The sequence below is a fragment of the Grammomys surdaster genome, unplaced genomic scaffold (genome assembly GCF_004785775.1).
Source record: "Grammomys surdaster isolate TR1022 unplaced genomic scaffold, NIH_TR_1.0 169, whole genome shotgun sequence".
NCBI lineage: Eukaryota > Metazoa > Chordata > Mammalia > Rodentia > Muridae > Grammomys > Grammomys surdaster.
In genome coordinates, this window is record NW_021604617.1 from 10452582 (window position 1) to 10479710 (window position 27129).

Sequence of the window (27129 nt, forward strand, 5' to 3'; positions counted from 1 at the left end):
TCACATGGGTAGAAATATTGAAATTGGAGAGAATTGTGTATCTTGATAAAACAAGCATAGCACCTGATGCCCAGTTCTGATACCTAGCATACAAACGACAGCTAGGCATGGGAGGTCATGCCTACAACCCCAAATAAGAAAGTCTCAAATTCACGAGAAGACCCAAAGTGCAGAACTGAGTAAACACCACATGGCAGCCTCTGGTCTGTGCACACTCAATATGCACAGGTGTACACATCGGCGAGGACACATAAATAACTCCACATACACTACTATGATCTGAGAAACATGTTCACTAAGAAGAATAAGGATACTAAATACTAAACGGATGAGTAATTAGAATCCAGCAACATATGATAAGAATAGTCCACGAGGATGAAGACAGCACAGAATAAGAATATTTCAGTATCAGAAAACCTATTAACCTTAAACAGAGAGAGCCATGGGGGAAGAACTGCATGTTAATAACCGTAGACTCTGAGAGCAGAACAGGTGTGAAGTGTAGCAGTCTCTAAATAAAACGTCTACGATATCAGGGGAAAGCAACCTGCTTCCGTTTAGTGACAACTGATTAACATGGCTCTTAATCGATCGAAGGTAAAGCGCTTTCCAGCTAAACCACAAGGCTCCACACGGATAACTAGGCTACATATCAGACCTAATAGAGAATCTCGCTGGAGGCTATGAGTAGGCGGGTTAGTCAGGTGGATCATAATGTATCTTGATACATGAAAGGCATTTAGCTTACTAGTAGCTAGTGACATGAAATTGGCAGAGCAGTGGAGTTCACTATATGAAACACGCAAGGAGCACGCAACTCCCAGGTACAAAGGTTCTCCGCGCAGATGAAATGGTCCAGTGCTTCTCAAGAGCTATGTGGTGACATATATCAACATACTTGCTGTGCAATGTTATACTCTGGGGAATTGCCATGAAAGGCTATATGTTCCGAGGCTATCTGTGGAAGTGTCCTTTATTTGATATTGTAAAAAAAAAACTAGAAGGAAATGTCCATTTTAAAAAAGCTGGTTTTAGTAAAGCTATATTCTGATACTCTATTCATTAATGAAAAAGAATAAGACTAAGATTAGAAATCAAGGAAAAATAATGTAATGGTAACATGTTATTAAAATAAGAAGCAAATAGTAGAAATTGAAAAACGTGATTCCAATTTCAAAAGATAATGACAAACAATCACTACATGGTCATAACTTTTGTCATGTAATTGGGGAGAGTGGCATAGAATGCTACAGAGGAAGGAAAGGACAGAAAAGAATAGAGGGGAAAGAAAAAGGTGTAAGGGAGATGACTGACTCGGTTAGTGCAGTATTTACCATGGGCTCACGGGGGCTAGGATTCAGACAGTCAGCACCCACATGCAGAGTGGCCTAATCCTGGTGCTGAGGAGGCAGAGGGAGGATGGCCTTGGCTGGCCAGTCAGTCTAGTTAAATCAATGAGTTCTAGGTTTCGAGAGAAAAACTGTCTCAAAACTAAGGTACAACAAGCAACTGAAAAAAAAAAAGATACTTAACATGGACCTCTGGACCCTCATGCATGCACAGACATGTACCCATGTGCACACACACACACAAAGTGGCCGCAAATGGTATCATGATCTATTTACATAAGTTGCAGAATTTGTATGAGTGCATGATGATCAGGACTTATTTAATTCTCTCACACATTACATTCCAACAACAGTTTCCCCTCCCCACATTCCTCCTACTTCCTCCCTGCATGCCGCCTCTTCCCCAGATCTGCTCCTCTGTTTTTCTTTAAAAAAAAAAAAAAAAAAGAAATCAAGGAAGTTTCTCAGGGATATCCACTGAACATGACCTAATGACACAGTACGACTAGGCACAAAAACCTCACAAGGCTGGACAATGCAACCCAGGAGGAGGAAAACGGTCCTAAGTGCAAGTGTCTGAGACTCCCCTCATTCCACTGTTGGGAGTCCCATAAGAAAACAACGCTACACAATCATAAGATATATGTAGAGGACCTACAGTCCCATAAAGGGTTTCTGTTTGTCCCCTCAGTCTCTGTGAGCCCCTATGAGCACTGCTTAATTGATTCTGTGAGATATGTCCCCATGGTGCCCTATACCCTCTGGATCCTACACTCCTTCCTTGCTCTATTCTGCTGGGTTCCCCTGGTTCCACCTAGTATGTGGCTGTGGATCTCTGCATCTGCTCCCATCAGTTACTGGATGATACCCCTCTGATGATGACAGGGCTAGGCACTGATCTATTGGTACAGCAGAATATCATAAGGAATCATTTAATTGACCCTTTTTTCCAGTTTTCTTGGTTCTAGCCTGGGTCTGTGGGATGTCCTGACTCTGATCATTCAAGCAGTTTCAGGATTATGGTGTAGGCCTCAAGTTGGATCAGTCATTGGGTGGCCACTCTCACAAGCTCTGTGCCACCATTACCCCAGCATATCTTCTGGGAAGGACAGATTGTAGGTAGAAGGTTTTGTGGCTGAGTTGATGTGCTAGTCCTACTGCCAGGAGCCTTGTCTGGTTACAGAAGATGGCTTGTTCAGGCTCTGTAACCTACATTACTAGGAGACTTCACTAGAGTCACTCTCATAGATTCCAGGGAGTTTATCTTTTACTAATAACTGTGTACATGGCATATTTGTCTTTCTAGGCCTTGGTTACCTCACTCAGGATGATCTTTCCTAGTTCCATCCATTTGCCTGAAAATTTTATGATGGCATTGTTTTTAATAACAGTAATAGTACATTTTGTAAATGTACCATTTTTTTTAATGTATTCTTTAGTTGAGGGACATCTAGGTTGTTTTCAGTTTCTGGCTTTTATGACTAAAGCTGCAATGAACATGGTTGAGCAAGTGTCCTTGTGGTAGAATAGAGTGCTATTTGGGTATATGTCCTAGAGTTGTATAGCTGTGTCTTTGGGTAAATCAATTCCTGATTGTTTGAAGAACTGCCATATTGATTTCTATAATGGCTGTACTCTCACCAGCAATGAAGGAGTGTTCTTGCTCCATATCCTAGCCAGTATGAGCTGTCACTTGTGTTTTTTATATTAGCTATTCTGACATGTGTAAGACAGAATCTCAAAGTAATTTTGACTTGCATTTTGCTGACGTTGAACATTTAAATGCTTAAGTGTCAGTCATTTGAGATTCCTCTGTTGAGAATTCTATGTTTAGATCTGTACCCTAATTTTCACTGGATTATTTGGTTTGTTTATGTCTAGTTTCTTGAGTTCTTTATATGATTTGGATATCAGCCCTCTGTCAGATGTGGAATTGGTGACAATGTTTGCCATTCTGTGGGCTGCCATTTTGTCCTATTGATTGTATCCTTCACTTTGCAGAAGGCTTTCAGTTTCATGAGGTTCCATTGACTGTTGTTCTTCATGTTTGTTTTATCAGTATTTTGTTCAGGAATTTGTCTAGCATGCTAATGAGCTCAAGGATATTTCCTACTTCCTCTCTTATTAGGCTTAGGATGTCTAGTTTTATGTTGAAGTCTTTGATACACTTGAACTTAAGTTTTGTACAGGGTTACAGATATAACCCTCATATACACAAAAGACAAAGGGGTTGATAAAGAAATCAGGGAAACAACATGCTTTACAATAGCTATAAATAATACTCCTTGGGATAACTCTAACCAAGCAAGTGAAAGACTTATATGACAAAAACTTTAAGTCTTTGAAGAAATAAATTGGAGAAGATATCAGAAGATGGAAAGATCTTCCTTGATCATAGATTGGTAGGATTAACATAGTAAAAATAGCCATTCTACCTTAAGCAGTTTACAGATTCAATGAAATCTCCATCAAAATGCTTCACAGATATTGAAAGGGCCATACTCAATTTCATATGAAACAAAACAAAACAAAACAAAACAAAACAAAACAAAACAGGATAGCCAAAACAATCCTCTGCAATAAAAGAACTTCTGGACGTATCACCATCTCTGATCAAGCTATACTAAAGAGCTATAGTAGAAAAAACCATGTGGTATTGGCATAAAAAGACAAGTTGATCAATGGAATCGCGTCAAAGACCCAGATATAAATCCTGATTTTTCATAAGAAGTCAGAAATATACACTGGCAAAAAGACAGCATCTTCAACAAATGGTGCTGGTATAACTGGATATCAGCATGTAGAAGCACGATCAAGATTTAATACAAAGGATGGACATCAGAATGTTTATGATGATCTCAAAGTGATTATTACTTCAAAATGTGATGACTTTTCTTTCTTGCTTTTTATGTATACTACAGTGACCCAGGTATACTCTTGTTACTAAAAAACAAGAGCTGTATTCCCTATATGAAAATAATGAGGAGAGCCAAAAGATGGGGGGGGGGACAGATCACTGCATGATAATATTCAAAATTTAATTAGCTAATAAAAATAAAATTTAATTTCCTAAAATAAAAAATAAAAAAATAAAATTAAAATAGTTCGGTTTTATCCTTCCAAGAAGTCTGTTTTTCCACAAAGTCACTTAGACACCTGCCGGCTCACACATTTATCTGGATCTGTGCTGCTCCCACATGGTTTAATTGGCAGGAAGAGTGACCATGTAGAAATTTTCTGCTTTTAATCACAAGCTGCAACATGAGTAAATTTTCTATAGGTAAATGAAATGCAACATTAAAGAATTCGAGCAACTAAATATGCAGGCCCCCACGTATTAAATACTAACAGTACTTAGAAATTGCAATAACCTCAATATATCTCTAAGTATTATTAAGTCTTAGGTGTAAACATCCTTTACATATGGTGGGGTATGTGGTAGCAGCTATTGCTGTTAAGTCAAGTGTTTCTTCCATATTTACTTTGGTTTTCATTGCAAAATGTAGATGGTCTACCACACTAAAGTAGGATTAAAAAACAAGGGAGAACTAGTTCAACCTGTACTGTCTAGTATTTAAAAACCATTAAGAACATCTTTTTAATACATGTAGATCCTCAATTCCACATATCTAGTTCTGATACTTCATCTTAAAGATAAATATAGAATACTTCAACCACTGCTGTGTAAAAATATCTTTACATTGCATTTAAAGTGATAAAGATATAATAGAATGTTCAGCATTTGAAAGTTAAAAGCTAGAAATCAAATCTGTTTCTCCTACTGATACAGAAACTGACCTTGGTGATATGGAAAAAAGAAAAACAAAATGATAAGAGAATTACTCACTTTATTTAGCACAGTGTTTTAAGTGCCAGTGTTCGCACTGGTCACTGAAATCCTTAGGAGCCAAGGACACTGTCCGAGGTGGGAGTCGGGGGATAAAATTGAGAACAGAGATGGGAACAAGAAGGAAACACTCCTAGATAGGAGTGGCAACTAGACCAAGGCTACCATGAGCACCTGTGATGTCTGCGAGGACACGTGCACTGAAAGTAGGGGGGACTACCAGGAAGGTGCGGATGCCACAATGGGATGTACCCCTGGGGCAGAGCAAAGCACTCACAGATGCCTTGCTACAAAGGAGTGATGTATCTCCAACTGGAATTCAGAAAAAGACAGAATGTTGGAAGTGAAGCACACAGGCAAATTTTATTTGTAACTATAGGTATATAAGAGACAAAAGAAAAGCGTGTACTGATTTTTAAAACATGTAGACTGGAAAAACAGCAATGCAACTTCACCGTGTACAGACACTTTAACACTATAATTATCAACTGTATTATAAAGGATGCCCACCACCCATCTGCAACTGCACTTGCTATCACATCTAATGCAACATTTAGCCATCCTCATTTTAACTGACCTCAAAGAATAGAGATGCGCCTTCATTTGATGACCAGGACACCCTATTGCCCCATTTCTTTGTCCAGGTCTTCTTTTCTTCAACTTGCGGAAGGCAGATCATCATATGAGGCACTTTTATGTCTTCTTTCATTCGCTTCTCTTCCTACGTGACCTCATGCCATATGTTTTATATGTTCATGATTTCTGGGTGGAGAGGTGCTCTAATTTTGTTATATATATATATATCACTCTTCACAAATACATTTCTATACATTGATAGTCTGCTAGTAAAGGCTGAAGATGAGAGGACAATACAGAAGAAAGTTTGGATCTAGCAGTTTGATTCATTACGCTTAGGAAACAAAGTCATTTTCACATCAAAGAAATTCAAGAGCTCTTCTAAAAGCTGCAGCCAGTTACCCAGGAAACAGCTGATAAAATATCCCTAGTTTGCCTGCAGAGGTCATCTAATGATTTCTCATAGCTAGAAACACCAAGTCAGAGCCTAGCTTCCAGACAGGCTGCCTCTCATTAGGACTAATACAGTCGGTGACTCAGAGTTGAAAGCAAAGTAAAAAAATTATTTACCATTCTGAAAATCCTGTGACACTTATAAATTCTACAAAACCTATGCTGCCCATGTGCTATAATTGGACAAACAAAGCCTAGACTACAGCACACCTGCTCACAATAGGATGCATGGGCTCCTTTAAGTCCATTTTCAAGACTCACTCATTAATCAGGGAAACCAAACAAAACAAAATGGCCTGGCAATGCACCTGGTTATCTAAGAGCTGTGACAGAATGTCCATTGAACTTAGGATTTGTCTGAGTTACTTTTCAGTTGCTATGGTAAAATACCAAGACCAAGGCAACTTATAGAACAAATAGATTATTTTGCTCTTATGGTTCAAGAGGTTAGAGGTTCATGATGGCAGGGACAGAGGCTGTGGACAAAGAGGCTAGAATTGGAAGGGGAGAGCACTCATCTTAAACCACACATAGGAAGAAGAGAGTGAACGAGAAATCGCAAGAGGGGAAAGAGAGAGAGAGAGAGAGGGAGAGAGAGAGGGAGAGAGAGAGAGAGAGAGAGAGAGAGAGAGAGAGAAAGAGAGAGAGAGAGAGAGAGAGAGAGACAGAGGTGGTGGGCATTTACTTATTATTTTTATGACACCAAAACATAACCTCCAAGAGCTAGGGACTTTGATTTATATATTGTTATATCCACAACACCAAAATAAATAAATACATAAATACATACATACATAAATCATACATACATACATACATACATACATACACACACACATAAAATGACTGTCACATCCCTCAACAACTGTTTGATGAACAAACACGCAGCTGAGCCAGGAGGTAACTAACAGTATCTATCCAATCAGCTCCATCTCTTACATGCGGAGAACACATGAAGACACAGGCAGGGCACTCCTGGCAAGGAAGATAAACCCTCAAGGCTGCATTGCTTTAACAGTTACATCTTAAGAGTGCAGCAAAGGAATCAAAGTGGTTGCAGAATGTTTTACTCATGAGCCTGACAAAACATCAAACTAGAAACTATTCGACACTCACTGTCTACTCTAGCCATTTCAGCCAGTTCTGGCACCCGGAACAGAAAGGCAAAAGCTAGGTGAATGTTCACTCAGTTACGTCTGAGAGCAACGCCTTGCTCTTTTAGAAATCAGGCTTCTAAGTAAAAAAGAATAAAGGGAAACACAATAGAAGGCAGTCAACTTCCCAATAAGGAATGCCAATATCTGTTCAGATTGATAAGATACCAGAAGAAAAAATGTCATTTAACACTCTATTTTTCCTACTTTCAACAAGACGACACAATGTTTAGTTAAATATTCAGAAGTAACTACAGATGTATAGAGAAAAAAAAAGCTTTATGGACAGTGTTTGTAGAATGCTTAATTTCCATTTCAACATAAAGAGTCTGGGACATTTCCAAATTGATGATTGAAATTTATGGAGACTATAGACAAACAATGTCCCCGACAATATCTACCTGATCTGTAACTCCTGGAAATAAGTGACAAGTTCTTCTCAGGAGATGATGCCAGAGAAATAACTACAGAAACCTGAGAACTCATTTCTAAGAATGTAGTTCATTCTTGAGTGAACTTCATAATTCTGAAATTAGCGCCACATGCTCACAAGAAGGGTCGGTCACATGAGCAAAATAGGAGAAACAATCTGAAGCTCCTGAAAACTCCCTTCTACTGTTCCCTGTCTTTCTGCTCTTTTTCCTGCATCCCCCAGGCATCTGTTCTGGGAACCAAGATAAAATGACTTGTCATTTTCTACTCTACCCCATCTGAAACAATGTTTGTAATGGCAGGTAACCAGGATGTGCTAGTCAGAGGAGAAACAATTTCCTTTGTCAGGGAAGATGCTCATGAATATAAAAACTGTATGTAATAAATAAGGAAGCAAGACATGGCAAGAACACTGTAGCTGCCATAACAAACGACACAGACTTCTCTGTGCTACATTTAAAAGTTCAGGTCTTAAATACAAACATAATATTCTTTTTAAAGACACATTTCATTGTTTGAACACTCTAAAGTTTGCAAAACAATGATTCTATTATAAACAACTTTACATTTAGTCTTCTTCCCTGACTTCCTAAGCTTAAACATAAATGTTCAATCTTAGTAGAAAAGTTATCCTAATAGAAGTCACTGCTCACTTCAATGAAACACAAAATAATGAAATGAAGAGATGGCTGGAGAAATGGCCCAGCAGTTGAGAGTGCCTGCTATTTCACAGGATCTGGGTTCAGTTCCCAGCATTCACATGGCTGCTTACAACTATCTGTAACTCTCGTTTTAGGGAACCCAAGCCTTCTTCTGGCCTCTGTGGGTACTGTACACATGTGGTGTGCATACACAGGAAAACACTTGTACGCAAAAGTATATTTTTAAAAACGATTGAGCAGATTTCATTACATATACTAGCCGCCCATATCTCTGCTATAACAACAATTAATGTATACCTTTACTCCACATGGGACAGTATGTGGTCCTCAATTAAAGATAATCTGAAACTCACCTAGCTCTCCAAACACTGTTACTACCATGTTGAGGCTTTAAAGCCCCAGCTTCCAAAAGCATGTGTTGCAACTATACATGAGGTTGTGACAGACTTGACAACTACGGATGCTCACTGAATGTGCGACAAACAAAAGTTAAGTTGACATCAAAGGTGTAATCAATCTGAGGTGTGTCTGGCAGTGCTCACTGGTGTATGGGGCAATTCACGATCATCACGGTCCTGGACTGGTGCCGGTGTCACATCAAGAAACACCAACACTGCCTGAAACACTTCCACTCCGACTGGAAACAAGACTTTCTGAACATGAAAGTTCTGCCTTTCCAGAAGCATGGTTCTTCAGCAAGAGCAAGGAGACTTCCACTATTTTCTGATCAACACTCCTCAGTGGTGACCAATGGGTCAGTCCATTTTTGGACTGTACTGTGTTAAATGTTTGACTTTAAAAGCTGCTGAGTTCACTTGAAGTTTATAAGTGAATTGTGGTTTAGAATTAAAATATATTTTCCAATAATTTACCAATCAACATTGAAAAATATTGAAGATGTTCTAAAAATGCAGAGTTATACATCCCTCTGATTTAATTCTTATGTAAGTTTAAAAGACACATCAAATTTCTATTATTTAAATTTTTTAAAGAAGTGATAAAAGTGTATACATACAAAAGAACTGCTTTAGTTTTTTAATGATTTATTGTCAGTGAATACTTGATTTGTATACCATAGATACACAGGTGAGGCCATGTAAAACTTTCCTGGGTAAAAATGGATCATGGACGATGGAAACTGTAAAAAGCCCTGACTTTCAGCAATTCACAAGAAACAGCAAAAGCACACTTCGGATCTCTTGAGCAGTTTTGCTTTCTCCTCCCAACCAGTGAAGATCGCACCCTTGCTTCATTTCTTCAGAGCTTGCATAACGGAACATGGGATTGTTATCTTGATGACCCAGAGAGCAAACTCACACAAGTGTCATAATCTACCGAACCTGAGGGGAAGGACTATGCTTATTACACAACACCAGTTACAAAGCAGAGTCTAAGGATTACACACTCCTCCTTTTAATTCCTTCCATCATTATACATTCCTTACGGAGTTTGTCAATTGCAAAGTAGCCCCCTGGTTGGCTATGATGGTGTCACATAAGTCACCAGATAATCTGTGACTGCAGGGTAGAAAATTAGATGGAGTGATCTGTGTTCGGGGATACTTCTACAAATCTGTTAAACAGAAATCTATTTCTATGGCTACTAATAACTAAAATCCAATATTTGAATACCAGAAATAGTGAACACTAGGTGTCAGTGTAAGAAATGAAAAACTATTTTTAAAAACCTGTTGTTTCCAATCAGGTGTATAACAAAAAATATCGAAACCAGCTGCGGCCACATTTTCTTATAATTGCATAATTCAGCTAACAAGCCAATCTTCTTTTTAAACACAAGTTCCTGCTTCCAAACCACCAAGAGTTTAAAGTCAGATTGAGCTGATTATTAGATGTTACAGGTGATTTGTGACCTGAACTATAGAAGGCACAGCAAAATGTCATTTCTAACGATATACTTTGAAGAAAACTTTAAAGAAATAATGCATTTTAAAATATATAATGCATTTAATACAAGTATGGTCTAAAAGTTTTATGCTATATGATTTGAGGTAGGAAAATTGCTTCAAAAATGTTGTGGGGTAGCTTTTAAAGGCTATCAGGCATATATATAAATGCTTTTCTGGCATATGAAAGGGTCCAGCTTCCAAGTCCACTGTGGCAAAACTAGACCCCCCCCCATTAAAAGAAAAACAAATGAAAGGCTCCCACATAAATGTCCAACTATTAAAAGATAAGATGCTCCAGGGGTCGGGCACACACCTGTTATCACAGTACTTGGATTGCTGAGACAGAATGAAGTTTTAGACCAGCATAAACTACATAGCAAAGATCCTATCTCAAAATCATTAATGTTTTAAAATTTAAAACTAAAGAAAAACATTAAGGTACTTGAAAGTTAATCCACAAACCAGAAGATATGAGTCTTGGAAATACAATTGACTCTTCTCAAATCCTGGTATTCATAGGGTATTTCTAGAATAACTGGGGTGTAGCCCCAGCATGTGGGCAACTAAAGTGAGTGGGATGTTGAGGATTCAAAGCCAGCCTGGGCCAAAGTCTAAAAGAATAACATCAAAACAAAGTACAATGAACTACGAATTCTAAGGACGTGACTAGAACTGCAGCCTAAAAGGAAATTAAATTAACATTCATAGAAATGATTATCACTAGTAATAATAATGAAAGAAAAGGATAATATCAATTTAAGGCATATTTTATAAAGTACAATAACATCTTTGCTCACTTGTGATCGATATACATGTTTGGAAATGTGTTGGGAGACTTCGCCATAAATTGTGAGACCTATTATTATTATTGAAGAAGGAGCAAAGGAAGCACAGTGCTCAGCACTGCAACATAAAATCTGTGCACTCCAGAGACAAACTATTTAATGTTTTTCTGGATGAGCATAAACATTTCAGCTGATTTAAAAATAAATTTCTGTATGTGTCTGTATTAATGTGTGCTGGTGCCCACAGAGACCAGAAGGATCTGATATTCTGGGGCTGCAGTGTACCCAGTTGTGGAGAATGACGTAGGACCTCTGGTAGAACAGCAAGTGCTCTTACTGCTGAGCTATCTCTCAAGGCCTTAGCTGACACTATTCTTGTGTCACGGATAGTTAGTTCTAGTCATTATCCCAATGGCTAACACTGAATGAACTGAAAAAACTGTAATGTTCTCAGTGGGCCCGACTATGCAGAAAGTGACAACAGGTCAAAATGAAAACAGGCAGATACATTCATAATGATTGATCTAAATCAATGTCTCAGGGTTGCAGGGTATTAAGAATAAAAGGAATGAAAAGTACAGACATAGGAAATAGAAAACAAAAACATACGTCGCATAAAATTCAATTGCAGAAAAGTGGCTCCAAAATACACACAACATGGGAATCGAAGGTCTGTCTGACTTTTCTGTGCCTTGCTCTTGACATTTAGCCCTATGATTAAGATTTGGATGTCAGTAATTAAATGCTGCTTCTATTGGTAAACACTGTTGATCAATGCTAGGTGATCTACATGTACTATAATAAAAATGTCTATGAGGTTGGTATACTCCAATAGATTAGCAAGCAGAGGTTCCTGGGGATGAACCTCAAATTAGCTCAAAACTGCAAAACTATCAAACCATGAAGCCAAAAATTCAAACTCAGTGATGTGTGTCTCCTGCTCAAACCTGCTCGGCCAGCACATCGCAGCTCATGGCTCATAGTTTATAGAGCTTGTGGCTGGGGCAGAAGTAACAACGAGAGACACATTTGGAGGGTGGTTCTTAAAACATGAGCACACTAACAGCAGACCGAGACAGAATGTGCTCTCTACCTGCACCAACTCTACACTGGGATGGACACTGACATTGTCATAGCAGTGATGGCTGACACATACTGTTGAATTCATCTCTTCTCACTGACAGAGGAGTTAGTTTATAGTCAGACTAGTATTTTTTTTAAAGATGTATTTACTTTTATATTTATATGGATACGCTGTAGCTGTCTTCAGACATAAAAGAAGAGGGCATCAGATCCCATTACAGATGGTTGTGAACCACCATGTGGTTGCTGAGAATTAAACTCAGGACCTCTGGAAGAACAGTCAGTGCTCTTAACCACTGAGCCATCTCTTCAGCCCCCAGACTAGTATTTATAAATACCATGAGAAGCCGAGGCTGAAACTAAGAAAATAATACCAATTCAAGAAACTTGGTAGTATTGTTCTTGACCAAAGAAAACTATGTTTAACATGATCTTAAAGTTCACACAAATAGGAAAAAAGAGCAACAAGAAGACGTGCTGATCTTTTCTCTATGCTGGAAAGGTATCCTTTATCACAAAAAGCTTCCCAAGACCAGCCTGCCTTAAGACAGGAATGTGTGCATGCATTTGTGTGTGTTTTCGTGCATGTGTGTGTGTGTGCGTGCGTGCGTGAGTGCGTGTCTAAGATGTGACAGAGGTCTGAGGGAAACAACTTGAGGAAGTTAGTTTCCTCCATCCACCATGTGAGTCCTCAGGTTCACACTCAGGCTTGGCAGGAGGTGCTTTCCTTCACCTCTTGGCCAGTCCTCTGTTGTTATGAAAAGGTTCATTCACTACTACAGACACAAAGGGAGATTTAAAACATTAGCAGCTCTGTAGGATCCTGACAAAGCTGGATTTCAATCTCCCTCACTATTAGGCCTCAATGTCCCCTTCTTGGGTTTCTGTCTTCAGGTGGTGTTGCAGCTTTCTTCACTTGTAAGCACATCACTTTCCAGACAGACAGCACATGCCAAGGATGCCACCGTTCAGTGTTCAAGACCTTTCTGCTCAGTCCCTTCAGCTGCAAACTCACTTTTCTAAAGCCTTGAGATCTAAAGATCTCAGGCCTTGCACTCCAGGCAGCTGCCTCTCTGCCTGCCACTCCGACTCACCTGGGCCTCGCGGGTCCTCCTTTCTACCTGCTATCCTGACATCCTGACAGTTCATGTGGGTTTGGTTTTGTGGTGCTCCCTACTCCTAAACCTTTCATTCAGAGTCAATTGCTATCCAAGGAAGTCAAATGCTTCCATCCTGGATATTGTAATAGCCCCCTTATGTACTTCTCTGGGAACGCCATTGAGATTTTCACTATGTATACAAGGAGCCAAGCTTTCTTGGTTTTCTCCCTCTGCAATTCTAAACTTGCGGCTGCCTCTAGCTCTCTATAAGTCACCGGTTTGAGGGGAGTGATCTTGAAAATCTGGCCCCACTTTTCCCTCACTGCCATCGCCAGTGTGCACTTAGGAAACACTGCTGATACTCCAAATACAAGCTTGGGCTTCAGTGAAGGTGCCTTCATACGCATGGACAGATCTGGTTTCTTGGCATGAAATATAAAGCCTACACAATCTATCTGACATTTAAAAATAAGCATTGACTCCTACAGCACCATTCAAAGCAATTCTGACATTTCAACATAAATTTACTTGCTACAGTGACTAAGCAGCTTCTTTTGAGAACATAAAGACTCAGATGAAACAAGAAAACAGTTTGGGTTGAAACTCAAAGAGTAAATAAAAGGATAATTTACTGATTATGATTCAGATTTTGAAAAATGTGATAAATAAATGGATTCCAGTGATACATCAAACTTCTATTTCTTAATTAGTACAGAAAAAGAAATTAGGTATGTTAAAACAAAACAGTATAAATTATCATTATTATTATTACAAAGACATTTATAAACAGTGCATTGCTGGCTCTGATTAAATACCACAGTTATTTAGTAAAATAATATGCCTAAGTACTTTTGTTTTTAAATAGAAAAAAATGGGTACCCAATAGATACAATATATCCTAACAAGCTTGTCCTTAGCAACAACATCAAATGTCCATGTTTAGAAGCAAGCAATATGATAGAAGAAAAGGAAAGCTGAGTCTTTCAGCATGGAAAAAAGGGTAAGCCATGGACTGGTATTCAAAATGTATGTGGGCAAAACTTTTATTGGGGACATTATTATTATGTTTTAAGTTTAGAGACCTTTCTAATAAAAACTGCTTTAAGGGAATCATCTGTACTCAAAGAAAAAGACTTTACTAAGACTTTTCTTTGTGAAGCCAGCACCATCATAAACAACATGGCAGGTTTCTAAACAAGCCACAATATTTCACGTATCCTTTTAATATTCATAAATATCTGTCCTAGATATTATTTAGTCACCACAGTGTAGGGGTCCACAAAATGGTGTTATTTTCAGTCATGTGCAACACACACTGTCCAGTCCAAGTAGCAGGGTTGGGAGTCAACAACCTTTCAGTCTTTCAACATGTATTTGCCAGGGTATAGTGTATAGATTTGATTTACAAACCAGTTAGGTATCCCTTATTTTGTTAAGTGTGGTCTAGCAACTATAGGTCCTGTATGACTTCATGCTGTTTCCGACCAGCAGCTGCCTTTGCAACTAGTCACCATAGTCTCTGTTCACTGCGCTCCTCTCTCAGGGCTCACAAAGGGAAGGCAGAATCAAATTCAATGTATTTGGAGTAATAAGAGCAGTTTTTGAAGTACTCATTCCAACACTTATTGCTTAATTTCCAGTAGAACTAGAAGTGCATTATTAGCAACATGTTACTGATAAACATCAGCTTACAAACTGCCCTCTAAACATTCTCAGGATGTTTACTTTTTGACCAAGCTTTTACTCATTGACATATGTAAGAAACATTTGTTCAATTCAGAGTAAAAATTTGAAATAAAGTTTATGGTAACTGTTTTAATATAGATAATATTTTTTGAATTTCAAATTGCATATACGATGTATACTCCACACCCCCATATGTGTTTGTGTTAATACATATTAACACATGAAGCATGAAGTTTATATATATATATATATAAACCTTAACTCATAGAAAGGCCTTTTTATATACACACACACATGTATGTATGTCCGGCTATACATACACAAACATGCACATGTGCACATACATACATACATACACACACACACACACACACACACACACACACACACCCCACTTGAAATTTAACTATGTTTTATTCCAGAAAAGGCTCCAAAGATACGTATCTTTTTATGAAACAGAGAATGTGATTTATAAATTCATCTACAGATGTAAAAGTGACTAGAAAAATCTAAAACCAAAAAAAAGTACCTACCACAATGTACAATAATAAAAATTGTAATAAAAAACAATGAAGGATATAAATTCATTTTATTGTCTAGGTGGATAAAAATACATACCTTGAAGAATCAGTATGTTGTATAAGTATAAAATATTGGGATCTGAGAAATAAAAGCTTATAATTATAGCTACATAACAAGAAAGTAAACTAAGGCTAAAATTTTTTATGTTGTCAGTTATTTAAAAATGTGCAATATGTGAGTATGAATGTGTCTGTGTGTATACCCATAAATAACTTAACATAAAAAATCTTTAGCAGTTAGGCAGAACATTGTATTAAAGGTCTTATAGTCCTCTTTTCTTTATAACTCCCATGTTAAAAATAACATCAGCACTGGGAAAAGGCAAAGAGAATTATCAATGAGAGATTTCCAAAGCCTGTGAAAAGGATCTAGAATCTTGGGAGTAATCTGTCAGTTCCGAGTTAAAGAGAGTACAGGGAACACAGTGCCCTAACGGGAGCATGTCTGTTTGCAGAAGGCAAGACAGAATCTGGTCAATGAGAAGATAGGCCTTGAAAAATGGTTTTGAAGCTAATAAGAACTAAAAGAAAGAACAAAGGGAATTACACAGAGCCAGGAGGGAGAAAGGCAAGGAGTATTAAGCCCAGAGGGTTTGGACAGTTACTGTTCTGTGCACTCTGAAGCTTATACAAAGCCTTTCTATAAGTTAAGGTTATTATTAATATTAACACTAATCCTGAAAATGTGATTACACATGAAAACTCTCAACTATTAAAATTTATTTGTAGGTTCATATAGTGAAAATACAATATAATTTTAAAATGCTATGTTAAAGAATTGTATTTTATGTGTAAAACAAGGAAAGGTTTCTGATCTTAAGTGTAAAATGAAAGCAGTTATGTAGTCGTGAGAAAGCACTGCTATCATTCTAATGGATGACTCCAACAGTATGCTGTCAGTTCAGTCACAGGTCAATTTGCACAAACCTCTGCCCCTCTCCACTACGTAACGCACTTCAGTCCGGGGAGCGCACATTTCACAGAAGACAGGCATCTCTCAAGTCAGTCTGACTTTACCTAAAGCCTAATAAATATGTTAGACACACAGAAGAAACTTGTCAGAAATCAGATTTTAAGGGCAGGTACCACCCGAGGGTACTCAGAATACAGTACTGCAATAGTCTACCATGTGTCAGGGTAGGATTCAAGCAAGCCAGGATGAAAGTCAGAGAGGACCCAAAAGAAAGCAGCCTGCAAGAAAAGGCAGTCAGAGAGTTGACAAGGCCTAAGCTAAAAGCTGAGCACCAAGAGCCACCGGTGAGAGTGCAGCTAGAGAGGCCACCTGTAATCTGCCATTCTGACACTGAAGTAAGATTTTACAAAGTGAATTGAATATTAGTAGAATAATATAAATGAAAAAAAATGAAAGGAAATGTTAAGGACAGTAGAAAGAACTGGAAATTTCTTTCCACCCAATCCTCCAGGCTTGGGCTAACATTCAAAACTGAGAACCCAATAAATCCTCCTCCTCTGAGCGGCTTGTGACAGGCATTTTGTCACAGCAGTGAGAAAAGCGGTTAATGAACAGATTAATCTCATAATTAAGAGACATAAAATACCTATACAGCCATTAAAACTCAGATTGCATCTGAACTTGAAGGAATACTTACAATATGATAATACAAATCTCACACAATTGCCAATTGTACAAATCTCTATTTGTTGAAAGTAAGGAGGGCTCAACCTGGAGAGTAAGGGAGGAGGAAGCTTAAGATTGAACAAGATTTACATCTTTCTGATAAGCTTTGAATTCCTTGGGTATTTTTGACCCATCTTTTATCTAAACCACACCAGTAAATGGCCTGTTTTAATGACCACAGCAACCATTTACTATTACTAGTTGCCAGACAGAAGGGGCATTATATCATCTTTGCTATGCAGTGTTGACTTGGCAAGAACTGTGGTGCCTGCAGTTTCATGTCCCTATTGAGTACTAATCTGAAATCTTTAGGCATATGAAATAGCCACTATTCAGCCATCATAACACAGAAATGATAATTTCACTTTGTGCTAGCTTACATGATTTCTCAGGTGTGATTCGATGTAAAAATGCTACTCTTCAGAACACGGGCCTAAAGCAATGGAAGAGGGGGAATGTTGGCCTCGTGCTGCAAGGCCGTGATTTGGGTCGTTACTGCCAAATGTATGACACATGCGAAAGTTCTATGACTGTGCTATTCTAATCTGTTCTAGGGAAATAATCAACTGCTTTTCATATTTTAACCTCCCGGTTTTCATTAGTTAACATATTTTATAACATGTAAAAATGATCAAAAAGCAATCAGTGAGGCCTAAGCCATTCATAACTACACAACTGAATAAAGAGAAGGGACTTACTTGGAATGAAGGGCGTCTTATTAAAGTACTGAGTAGGAATTGGGGGTTAGAGGGCAAAGATTACATGGAAAACACATGTCAAAAAGGGGGGAGACCAAACAAATTTAGGGAAAAACTTAAAGTTTATAGCTAGATTGCCTGCCAGCATGCCCGTGTTTCTGTCTGTCTTCCTGCCTTCCTCCCTTACTCCATCCCTCCGTCCTACTTTCAAACATGGCTGCAGTATGTATCCCAAGCTTCGAGAGTGTAGTCCACATGCCTTGACCTTCTAAACTGGAGACATGCTGCTTCCACCCCACTCCCTGCACGGAATTAGAATGAGTCTTATTGTAAAGAATTTATTGGATCAATTGTTATGGAGCCAAATATTGGTTACCTTAATCTGCCATCATTAGAACCAGAAACATCAACTTCCAACAATAATCTGGTTGACAGGTTATATGATAAAGGAAGAATCCAGTTTTTTTTTTTTTATCTACCATGTTGAAAATGCAGTTTTCTTACTTGAAGGCAATATCCTGAGCAACTATTAACAGTCCACAAAGAGTAGCGACAACAAAATCCTAAAAGGTTAAAAAGAGCACACTTAAGCAATTATTTTTAAAAAAAAAAAGACACAGGACAAAAGGAATGGGACAACTTATGACAGAGATCAACGTCAAGCTTTCCCTTGCTGGTTAGGTAACACCTTACAAACAGATCAAAGACGGGCTTGAAAGGATTCAGAATGAAGCAAGTGCTAGGTCTTGGGAGTTAGCGTTAATCTTTAAGGATAAATATTTCGGCCTCATATGTCAAGCCCTGAAGTAATAATTATTCTGAATGGTATATTATTATGTAAGCTTGAATTTGTTTGTTAATTTATATATTCTCATAATTTCTACTATTTCTCCATGTCTTTAAAATGAAGAGAATGTAGTCCATAAACTGTTGAGGTTTTGTCTTTTACAGTGAATTGTAATGCTAAGTGTGGTCGCCCAGCACTGAAGTCTAGTAAGTAGATTTGTGACCCTGCCACCACATTATTTCTGATTGTTAAATAAAGATGCCAACAGCCAATAGCTGGGCAGAAGAGACACAGGTGGGATTTTAGGTTTCCAGGGCTTGGGGTCTGAGGAGAAACACAGGGGAAGAAGAAGGTGAAAGAGGAGAGAAGAGAAGCCACCATGGGTTAGGAGTCAAAAAAACTTGGCCCTGAGGGCTTGCCAACAGCACTTAAGAGCGGCTCAGATGAAACATAGTAAGGAATAACTCACGGTTATAGGTAGGAAAGTAGATTCTAATAAAATAGAGGGTAGGATTTGGCCCAGCTCTTGTGCTGTTTGAGGCTTATTGTAAATATAAAGGTTGTGTGTGCTTTTATCCAGGAACTAAATGGTCAAAGGTGGGGTAGAAACCCCAGGCTGGCATTAAATAATTTCTACAACAATAAACCTGATAACATGCATTATTATGTAAATTATTCTAATGATATTTTTACGACAAAACTGGAATCACTCCATTTGATGTTCAGCAAGCATTTAAATGTACATTAACATATGTGGCTATTTGTACTCTTTGAGCATTACTGAAAGTTTTTAAGGTTATCTTTGTTTTTATTGGACATTTTATTTATTTACATTTCAGATGCCGTCCCCTTTCCCCATTTCCCCTCCCTAGAAACCCCTATCTATCCCCCCTCCTGCTTTATGCTTTTATACCATTTGAATTACATGCAAGTATTCAGGTCAGTTCTAGGTTGAGGGACTAGGAATACAATAAATGCAAATAGTCAAGGAACAAGCAAGACAATAAACATAAGTAGTCAAAGAACAAGCAAGGCATTCAACACAATTCTGTGATCACTCCCATGATCACAGTTTCTAAAGCCTTATCAGGATGACCGGAATATCTGAGCCAACTTCCCTGTCCTAGCTTCTCAGTCATTCGAGATTCCTCTGTTGTGAATTCTCTGTTTAATTGTACACCCCATTTTTTGATTGGGTTGTTTGATTTCTGGTGGTTAGCTTCTTCAGTTTTTTATATTTTTTGGATATTAGCCCTCTATCGGATGTGGGGGTAGTGAAGACTTTTTCTCAATCTTTAGGTTGCCAATTTGTCCTATTGGCTATTCCCTTTGCCTTATAGAAGCTTTCCAGTTTCCTGAGGTCCCATTTATCAATTGATCTTAGAGCCTGAGCCATTGGAGTTCTGTTTAGGAAATTTCCCACTGTGCCAATGAGTTCAAAGTTCTTCCCCACTTTCTCTTCTGTTTGATTCAGTGTCTCTGGTTTTATGTTGAGGTCCTTGATCCACTTGGACTTGAGCTTTGTGCAAGGTGACAAATATGGATCTATTTTCATTTTTCTATATACAGATTGCCAGTTAGGTCAGCACCATTTATTGAAGATGCTTTCTTTTTTCCATGTATATTTTTGGCTTCTTTGTTAAAGATCAAATGTCCATAAGTGTGTGGCTAACAATATTTACATTAAAAAAACAACAGGGGGACCAGAGCCATTACAAGGTCCCCTTCAATTACTGGAGGTCAGGCCTCTATCCCTGCCTTTGCAAGACTAGAATCGCCATAGCCCTTCTATACTTAGAGAAGGGAGGAGATGTCAGGGGCAGCCCTGCTTACACACTGAAGGCCTAAAATCAGCCACAGGCCTAAAACCAGCAATAGGCCTGTCATACATGAATACTAACATCAAGTCTTGGGTCTCTGTGGAAAGACATTGAAACAGATAACTATAAGCTATTGTAAACAGGCAGTTTTCATGGAAATTTACCAGCCTGAGTAGTCATAGACCTTGTAAATAGGTAGTCTTGGCAGAAAATACCAACTTAGATAAGGACAAGTGAATCATAGGCAGAGTCATAGTGACCTGTCCCCTGAACCTTCACCTAGCGGATACCCAGTTCTGAAAGATATCTGTATTCCCCCTGAACACCCACACTCCAGTGTCATCCCCTTCCCCACATCCTGCCTTTCTGTGTTTATAACCCCTGTGTGAACGAATTATGATTTGAAAAAAAAATTATTAAAAGAAAATAAGTAAACAATTCCCCCTTCTATTTGGGCTACCTTGCATCCAACAACAAAAGGGGATTTATAGAAGGTTTTATAACTGTAACATTTCTCTTAAATAAATTACTTGAACACCAGAACCTAGAGAAACCAATTAGTCTGATAAGTATGGAAGCAGCTAGGTGGCTAATGGGCAGGTGGGTACATATAACATAGATACTGGGACAATGGTAATTTACATCCCGGGTAAAGTGATGGGTATTTTCACCACAAGACTTGCAATGGATTGTAATGAAAAACTTATTAATTGTTCACTTCTGGAATTCTCCATTAAATATTTTTTGCTGCAATCAGCTACAGGTAACTGGAATCTTGCAAAGGGAAAATATAGATAAGGGGAGATGATTACACCATACCAACACAGATACCTGAGAAAGGAGGAGGTAGCATAGTATAAAATGTCTAGAATACAGAGGAAGACACACAGAATAAGCAAAAGTCACCCAAGTACAAAAACAAATAAACTAGTAAACAATACAAACTAGAACTACATTTACACACACACACACACACACACACACACACACACACACACCACTGTGCTCTTGAAGAAGGCAGTTTATATCAGTGAGGGAAAGGCAGGCTTTTAATGAATGTTGACAATAAAGCTGGGCAGCTGCTCAGGAAAAGACAAAATTGGTTCCACATATCAAAAATGGATTCAACAAATTAAGGATATATAAGAAAATTGAAATAATAAAAAAAACCCTAGGAAGCAATGTGAGTAAATTATTCTTTAAACTCACTATATAAACTGGAATTTGTGATTCAAAATTCAACATCAATAAAGATTATATGGTAAAGGAAAAGTATTTCAAACAAAATCTCTGATAGCAAACTTTAACAATTGATAAAATTAACATACTATAAGGGTATCTTTGTACCATATGTCACAGATGAAATGCTGGAGTCATAATGTTTTTGGGACACGAGTTAACTGAGAAATGGATGTGTTACCCTGGTCAGCACTTAAATAGCCTGAGAGATCTTGAGTAATAAGAACAAGAATAAAACTGGGTAACGGCACATAGGAAATAACAAACAGGGAGAGTGAGACAGCTTTTCAATTAAGAAGAATGCTGAGTAATAAATAAAGACCAGAACAGTTACCCCTGTGCAAACACTAGAGTAATAATTTTATAAAATTTCCTGATGAGTTTATAAAGTGCATGGTTGAAACATACTCAGGAAAAGAAAATATTACATAGCTATAAAACTATATGTCCCAAAGTATTTTACTAACCTCACCTAAATATTTAAAATACTACTAATGTGGGTTTGGAGTACAGCTCAGTTCTACTACAGGCACTATGAATGCAAAAAGACCACCAAGCCAAGAAGTACACCTACACAAAAAAATAACTTAGCGGGCTGGAGAGATGGCTCAGCAGTTAAGAGCACTGACTGCTCTTCCAGAGGTTCTGAGTTCAATTCCCAGCAACCACATGGTGGCTCATAACCATCTGTAATGGGATCCGATGCTCTCTTCTGGTGTATCTGAAAAAATAACTTACCATATATCACCTCCAAAGGGTGATCCAAGAAACAGCACAGTAAGAAGTATCAGTAACAAGACAGGACACCCTTGGCAGGTCACAGTGAATAGATTCCATCACTTCCCCAACGAACTTGTTCAGGATGTGTGACCACATTCTAATGTAAGGGCAGATCAATAGAACAGAAGAACACTCTGCTTCTTGTAAATGTTCAAGGCATAAAAGGTCAGGAAGTACTGAAGGCTTAGTAGAGACAGAAAGAGACAGCCATGACAAGGCAATAGTCTATCAGCCAGTGTGGTATCCTTGATTGCACCTCTGAAAAGAAACAGGGGTTAGTGGCAAGGAGGCTGGAATTCAAATAAGGCTGTGAAGCTATTGTGGCGGGAGGTTTTCATAACTGCTATGTGAGATACCGACATCAGAAAGAGCTGAACGGCATCTGAGAACTCTGTACCCATTGTAGACATTTTCGGTACAATCAAGTGAATTCTAAGAAACCTCTGGTGAAAAGGATGTACATCAGCAATTATTAAAAGTACTGTTGCTATGGCAACATCCCACTGTTAGAATGCATCAGGTTATGCAATTAAATCAGTATTATTATATTTATATCATATCTCAATAGCGCCAAAAATTTTGCTGCTAATTAAAATTTTGTTTTTTTTTTAATGTGTTGGGTTGGAACAATAATACAGCAGAATAAAAAAGAGATACCAAATAGGAATGGTTCTGTGTGATCTCACCAGGTTAATCAGTTGTGTATGAACCACATCTTCTACCAAAACTGCTGTCTCATGGAGCGGCCTCCTAGCATCGCCTAATGAAAACCTGCAGGAAGAATAAAACACACCACTATTAAGGATACGGACCAGGTACAATGAATAATTAATATAGACTTCTCATTGTAAAGATCAACTGTATGAAAGAGGCAATAAATTGCTCTTTCAAACAATCCGACAGTGCACACTTACTTCTAGACTAAGAAAATAAATACCTTGTTTATGAAGTGTAACTTCCCAAGAAAGCATATTATTATCTGCACTTCTTCTTGTTTACAGAGTATTTTAAAAGGTGAGATACTGTGTCAAAATGCAACGTACAACTTCACTTCTCAATACACACGACAGGAAGCTCACAATTTTACTCCCATGGCTCACAGCCATTACTTCAGCTCCAGGGGATCCAAGCCCTCCAGCCTCTGATAGCATCTGCACTCTTGGGTTCATACTCACAAACTGATAAACATGCATACACTTAAAGTTTAAAAAAAACGATAAAAAATTTTTTGAAAATGGAAAATACCACCAACCATAGCACAATATGAGCATCAAATATCCATGTTACATATCTACAACTGTAAATATAAGGGCAGAGCAACAGAAACACACGCTATAAAATGGGTAATTCAAGAATACAGAAATTTGTTTAAATATGAAGATGGTATCATTTGTGATCTCCAACTACATACAAGCAGAATATAAATAATGATTTATAGTTTTTATTGCAGCATCTGTTTATTAGATATGCAGACTCCCGCCCTCTTAAAGAACAGTTGAAACTGCATAATGAACTGAAGTCTTACTTAAAGCCCACATTAACAGAAGATGACTAAACTATTCAAGCATGATGAGAAGACTGACTCTCACTTGAAGAGAGAACAGTGGTCCTTATATTTGTATTTAAGGCATATACTTAACTCACAAAAACCTACAACCTGGAGTAAACTAGCAACGATTTCAGGTACAGGAAAGAATGTACAGATCCCATAAAAGGCAGGAAATACATCTGAAGAACCAAAATGAAGGTGAGAAACCATTCCCAATAGTCCTGATACTTATCAAGGCAACTAGGAAACTATCTTAAATGCCCCTAGCCCACCAAGTCGTAGCACAGAAAAGATCAAAGAAAAGAATCTTCCATAAGAATTCGTCAGTACTTGATGTACAAGGCTGTACATGACAACACATACATGGTAGTACAAGTAGTAATGTTAGCACTCAAAAAACAGAAGCAGACGGGTCACTCAGTGTCAAGGCCAGCACGGACTAGAGACTAAGGTCAATGTCAGTCTGGGCTATACACAGAGAACTTGTCTCAAACAAAACAGTAAAAACAACAACACACGAACAAAACAACACAAACAAGAAAAGAATGATTTGATATTATTCCCATGAATAATATATCAAGGACCATTACTATATATACTACAAAATAAATCATCATGAATGAGTTAGCAGGACAGCCAATCACTGAATAAGACCTATACATACCAAAATAATTAAACAATAATTAAGTATTAACTATATGGTTCATTCTCTAGGACATACCTATAATCCAAGGACAAAGACTGCTATACAAATGCAAGTTTAAGGGCAGCCTGGGCTACATAGCAGATCACTCAGTTCACTTGAATATTTGCTTCTAAATTTGCACACCCTGATTAAAACGAGAAGAGAACTGGGTATGCTGGAATTGATACACTACTAAGAAAAGGTAGCAGAGGGCTAAAGTATATTGATAAGCTTTTGGCTGACAACTGAGACCAAAGAACTCAAGGTACATGAGTACATGATGTGGCCGAGAACCAAGTCTAGGAGATGAGAACCAGAAGCTCCATTGTGGGAATGTGTCCTAGGATGCTGAGTTGCGTTCAGTAGTTACACTGGCTATGGATGTTACACAATGTCCTGCCTTATGCTGATGCTGTGTTTAACAAGTTTTTGTAACCTGGAGTCTTTTTTTCCTTAGGTCTGGTCCTCTGGGACATTACCCTATGTCAGATAATATATCACTTTGTAATAGACACAGTGTGACAACTGTTTGGTTTAAGGAAGGCTTTGGATGACTTTCTGTCTCCTCCACCAAGTTTCCTTCTTACCTTCTAGGGCCTCAATTGAGTATACTTTTAAGGCTGCACGTCACTATAATCTCAGTATTTCTGATACACTGTTTGCAAAGGCTGCCCTCCCCAACCTAATCCGCCCCATCCCTCTCCTTACACTTGTACGGCCTGAGAGATTTTTAACCCAGAGACAAATTCAAAGACCTGCACAATGGACTCTTACATATACCCTACAAGAGCTATACTGACAGCATCTTAGTGCCTGTGCTCTCTTTCTCTCTCAAATTCCTACTTTAACATTCATCCTTATCAGTGTCTATTTTCCTTTATGTGCACCGAGTGATTTGCATGTGAGGGCATTATTGCTTGTGCTGAGTCATGGAAACCTACTGCTCTCTAAGCTGCATTACTGTTCCTGTCTTCCCCCTCTAGGGGAAATGCTCTGTATTTAAGTAGAATTCTGTTTCTTTTGTGATTTCCAAACATCAAGATTAGTTGAAAATACAAAATCCTACTTTCAAAACTATGAAGCATTGTGTTCAAAAGTTCTATTTTGTTTGCTAAAGGATATCTTTAAAAGAAAAAAATAGCTTGACATTATTTACATAGACTTCAAGCTTGATTGTTTAAAAGTACACAATTTTATGATTTTTAAGTAAACTTACAGAGTAGTGTGCCCATCTATAAAATCTAGTTTAAGGACTTTTGCTAGTACCCCAAAACCTTATATCTCTTGACAATAAGCCCTATTCTCATCCCCAGCTCAGGGCAAACTATGAAAAGATCTAGTTGAGATCACCAGACCTCAGGTTTCCCTTCCAGGTTCAACATTCCTCACTTCTTAGCATGTAAGTATGTTGTACAGCCATTTCCTCAGCATTGAAACAGGCCTTCCTGGAGGGAGAAGAGAGGGTGCTATACATAACCAGGCCAAATGACCTGAGAGAGTCAGAAGATTCACAAGGCTGCATGAGCAGACAAGCCTTGAGGCTCTAGTCCTAGAACTGCCTATGTACTGTGCAGAGAGTGCCGGAGAGTGGTTTTCTTGGGCAATTACTGACACAGCTGACTTGGACCTCAGTAAGCTCTCAGGTTCAGCAACCTAGACTCAGTGGATTATTTCTTTGCCCTGCAGTCAGCGCCCTTGCTAGAGATAACAGACATCTTTTGTTATCTCCCTAAGTAAATGCTACAGCCTTGGGGAGATTATCCCAAAGACCATGGTAATTTTTAGTTTAATTACAGTAATATTAAGGCCTAAGTTTTGATTTGAATAGAAAACTTATCTTACCAGTTTTTAATACATAAATAACAATAGCAACAAAGCAGCTCCCTAACCTACATGGTGAACAAATCAAATATAGACAACAGATCACACAATTAACATTTCTGTGGACTGCAAAGAACTGAACTAGCTTCCTGTCTGTTTTTGAGTTAGTTTGCCATCTTATCTTGTCCACAAGAATATCATGTCATATGACATGGAATATCCTGCTGAAATTTCTACCCTGTTCCATAGCATTACCCCATATACAAACTATCTTATGTGAACCCATTCAAGTTCCTAAATAATTAAAAGATCCAGATTTTTCTAGAGATTGGTAAATTTAAAGTGTTTATTGGTGTGGTGGTGCATACCTTTAATCCAGGACTCAGAAGGCAGGGGCAGGTTCTGAGTTCAAGTTAGATGGGTCTACATTAAGACCTTGTCTCAAAATAAATGAAAACTGTAAAAATATTGAAAAAACTGAGCAACTATAAAAGAGT

At 38.2% G+C, this 27129-nt stretch overlaps 1 protein-coding gene across 4 annotated transcripts in view; it reads right to left on the minus strand.

The window, feature by feature from the left end:
• Positions 1-27129, minus strand: part of Supt3h (SPT3 homolog, SAGA and STAGA complex component) — a 318914-nt gene that overhangs the window by 156318 nt on the left and 135467 nt on the right. For all 4 annotated transcript variants that reach the window (XM_028766546.1, XM_028766547.1, XM_028766549.1 and 1 more), the window contains one exon: positions 23264-23348. In XM_028766546.1, the coding sequence (XP_028622379.1) occupies positions 23264-23348 (85 nt within the window). The remainder of the gene's footprint in view (positions 1-23263; positions 23349-27129) is intronic.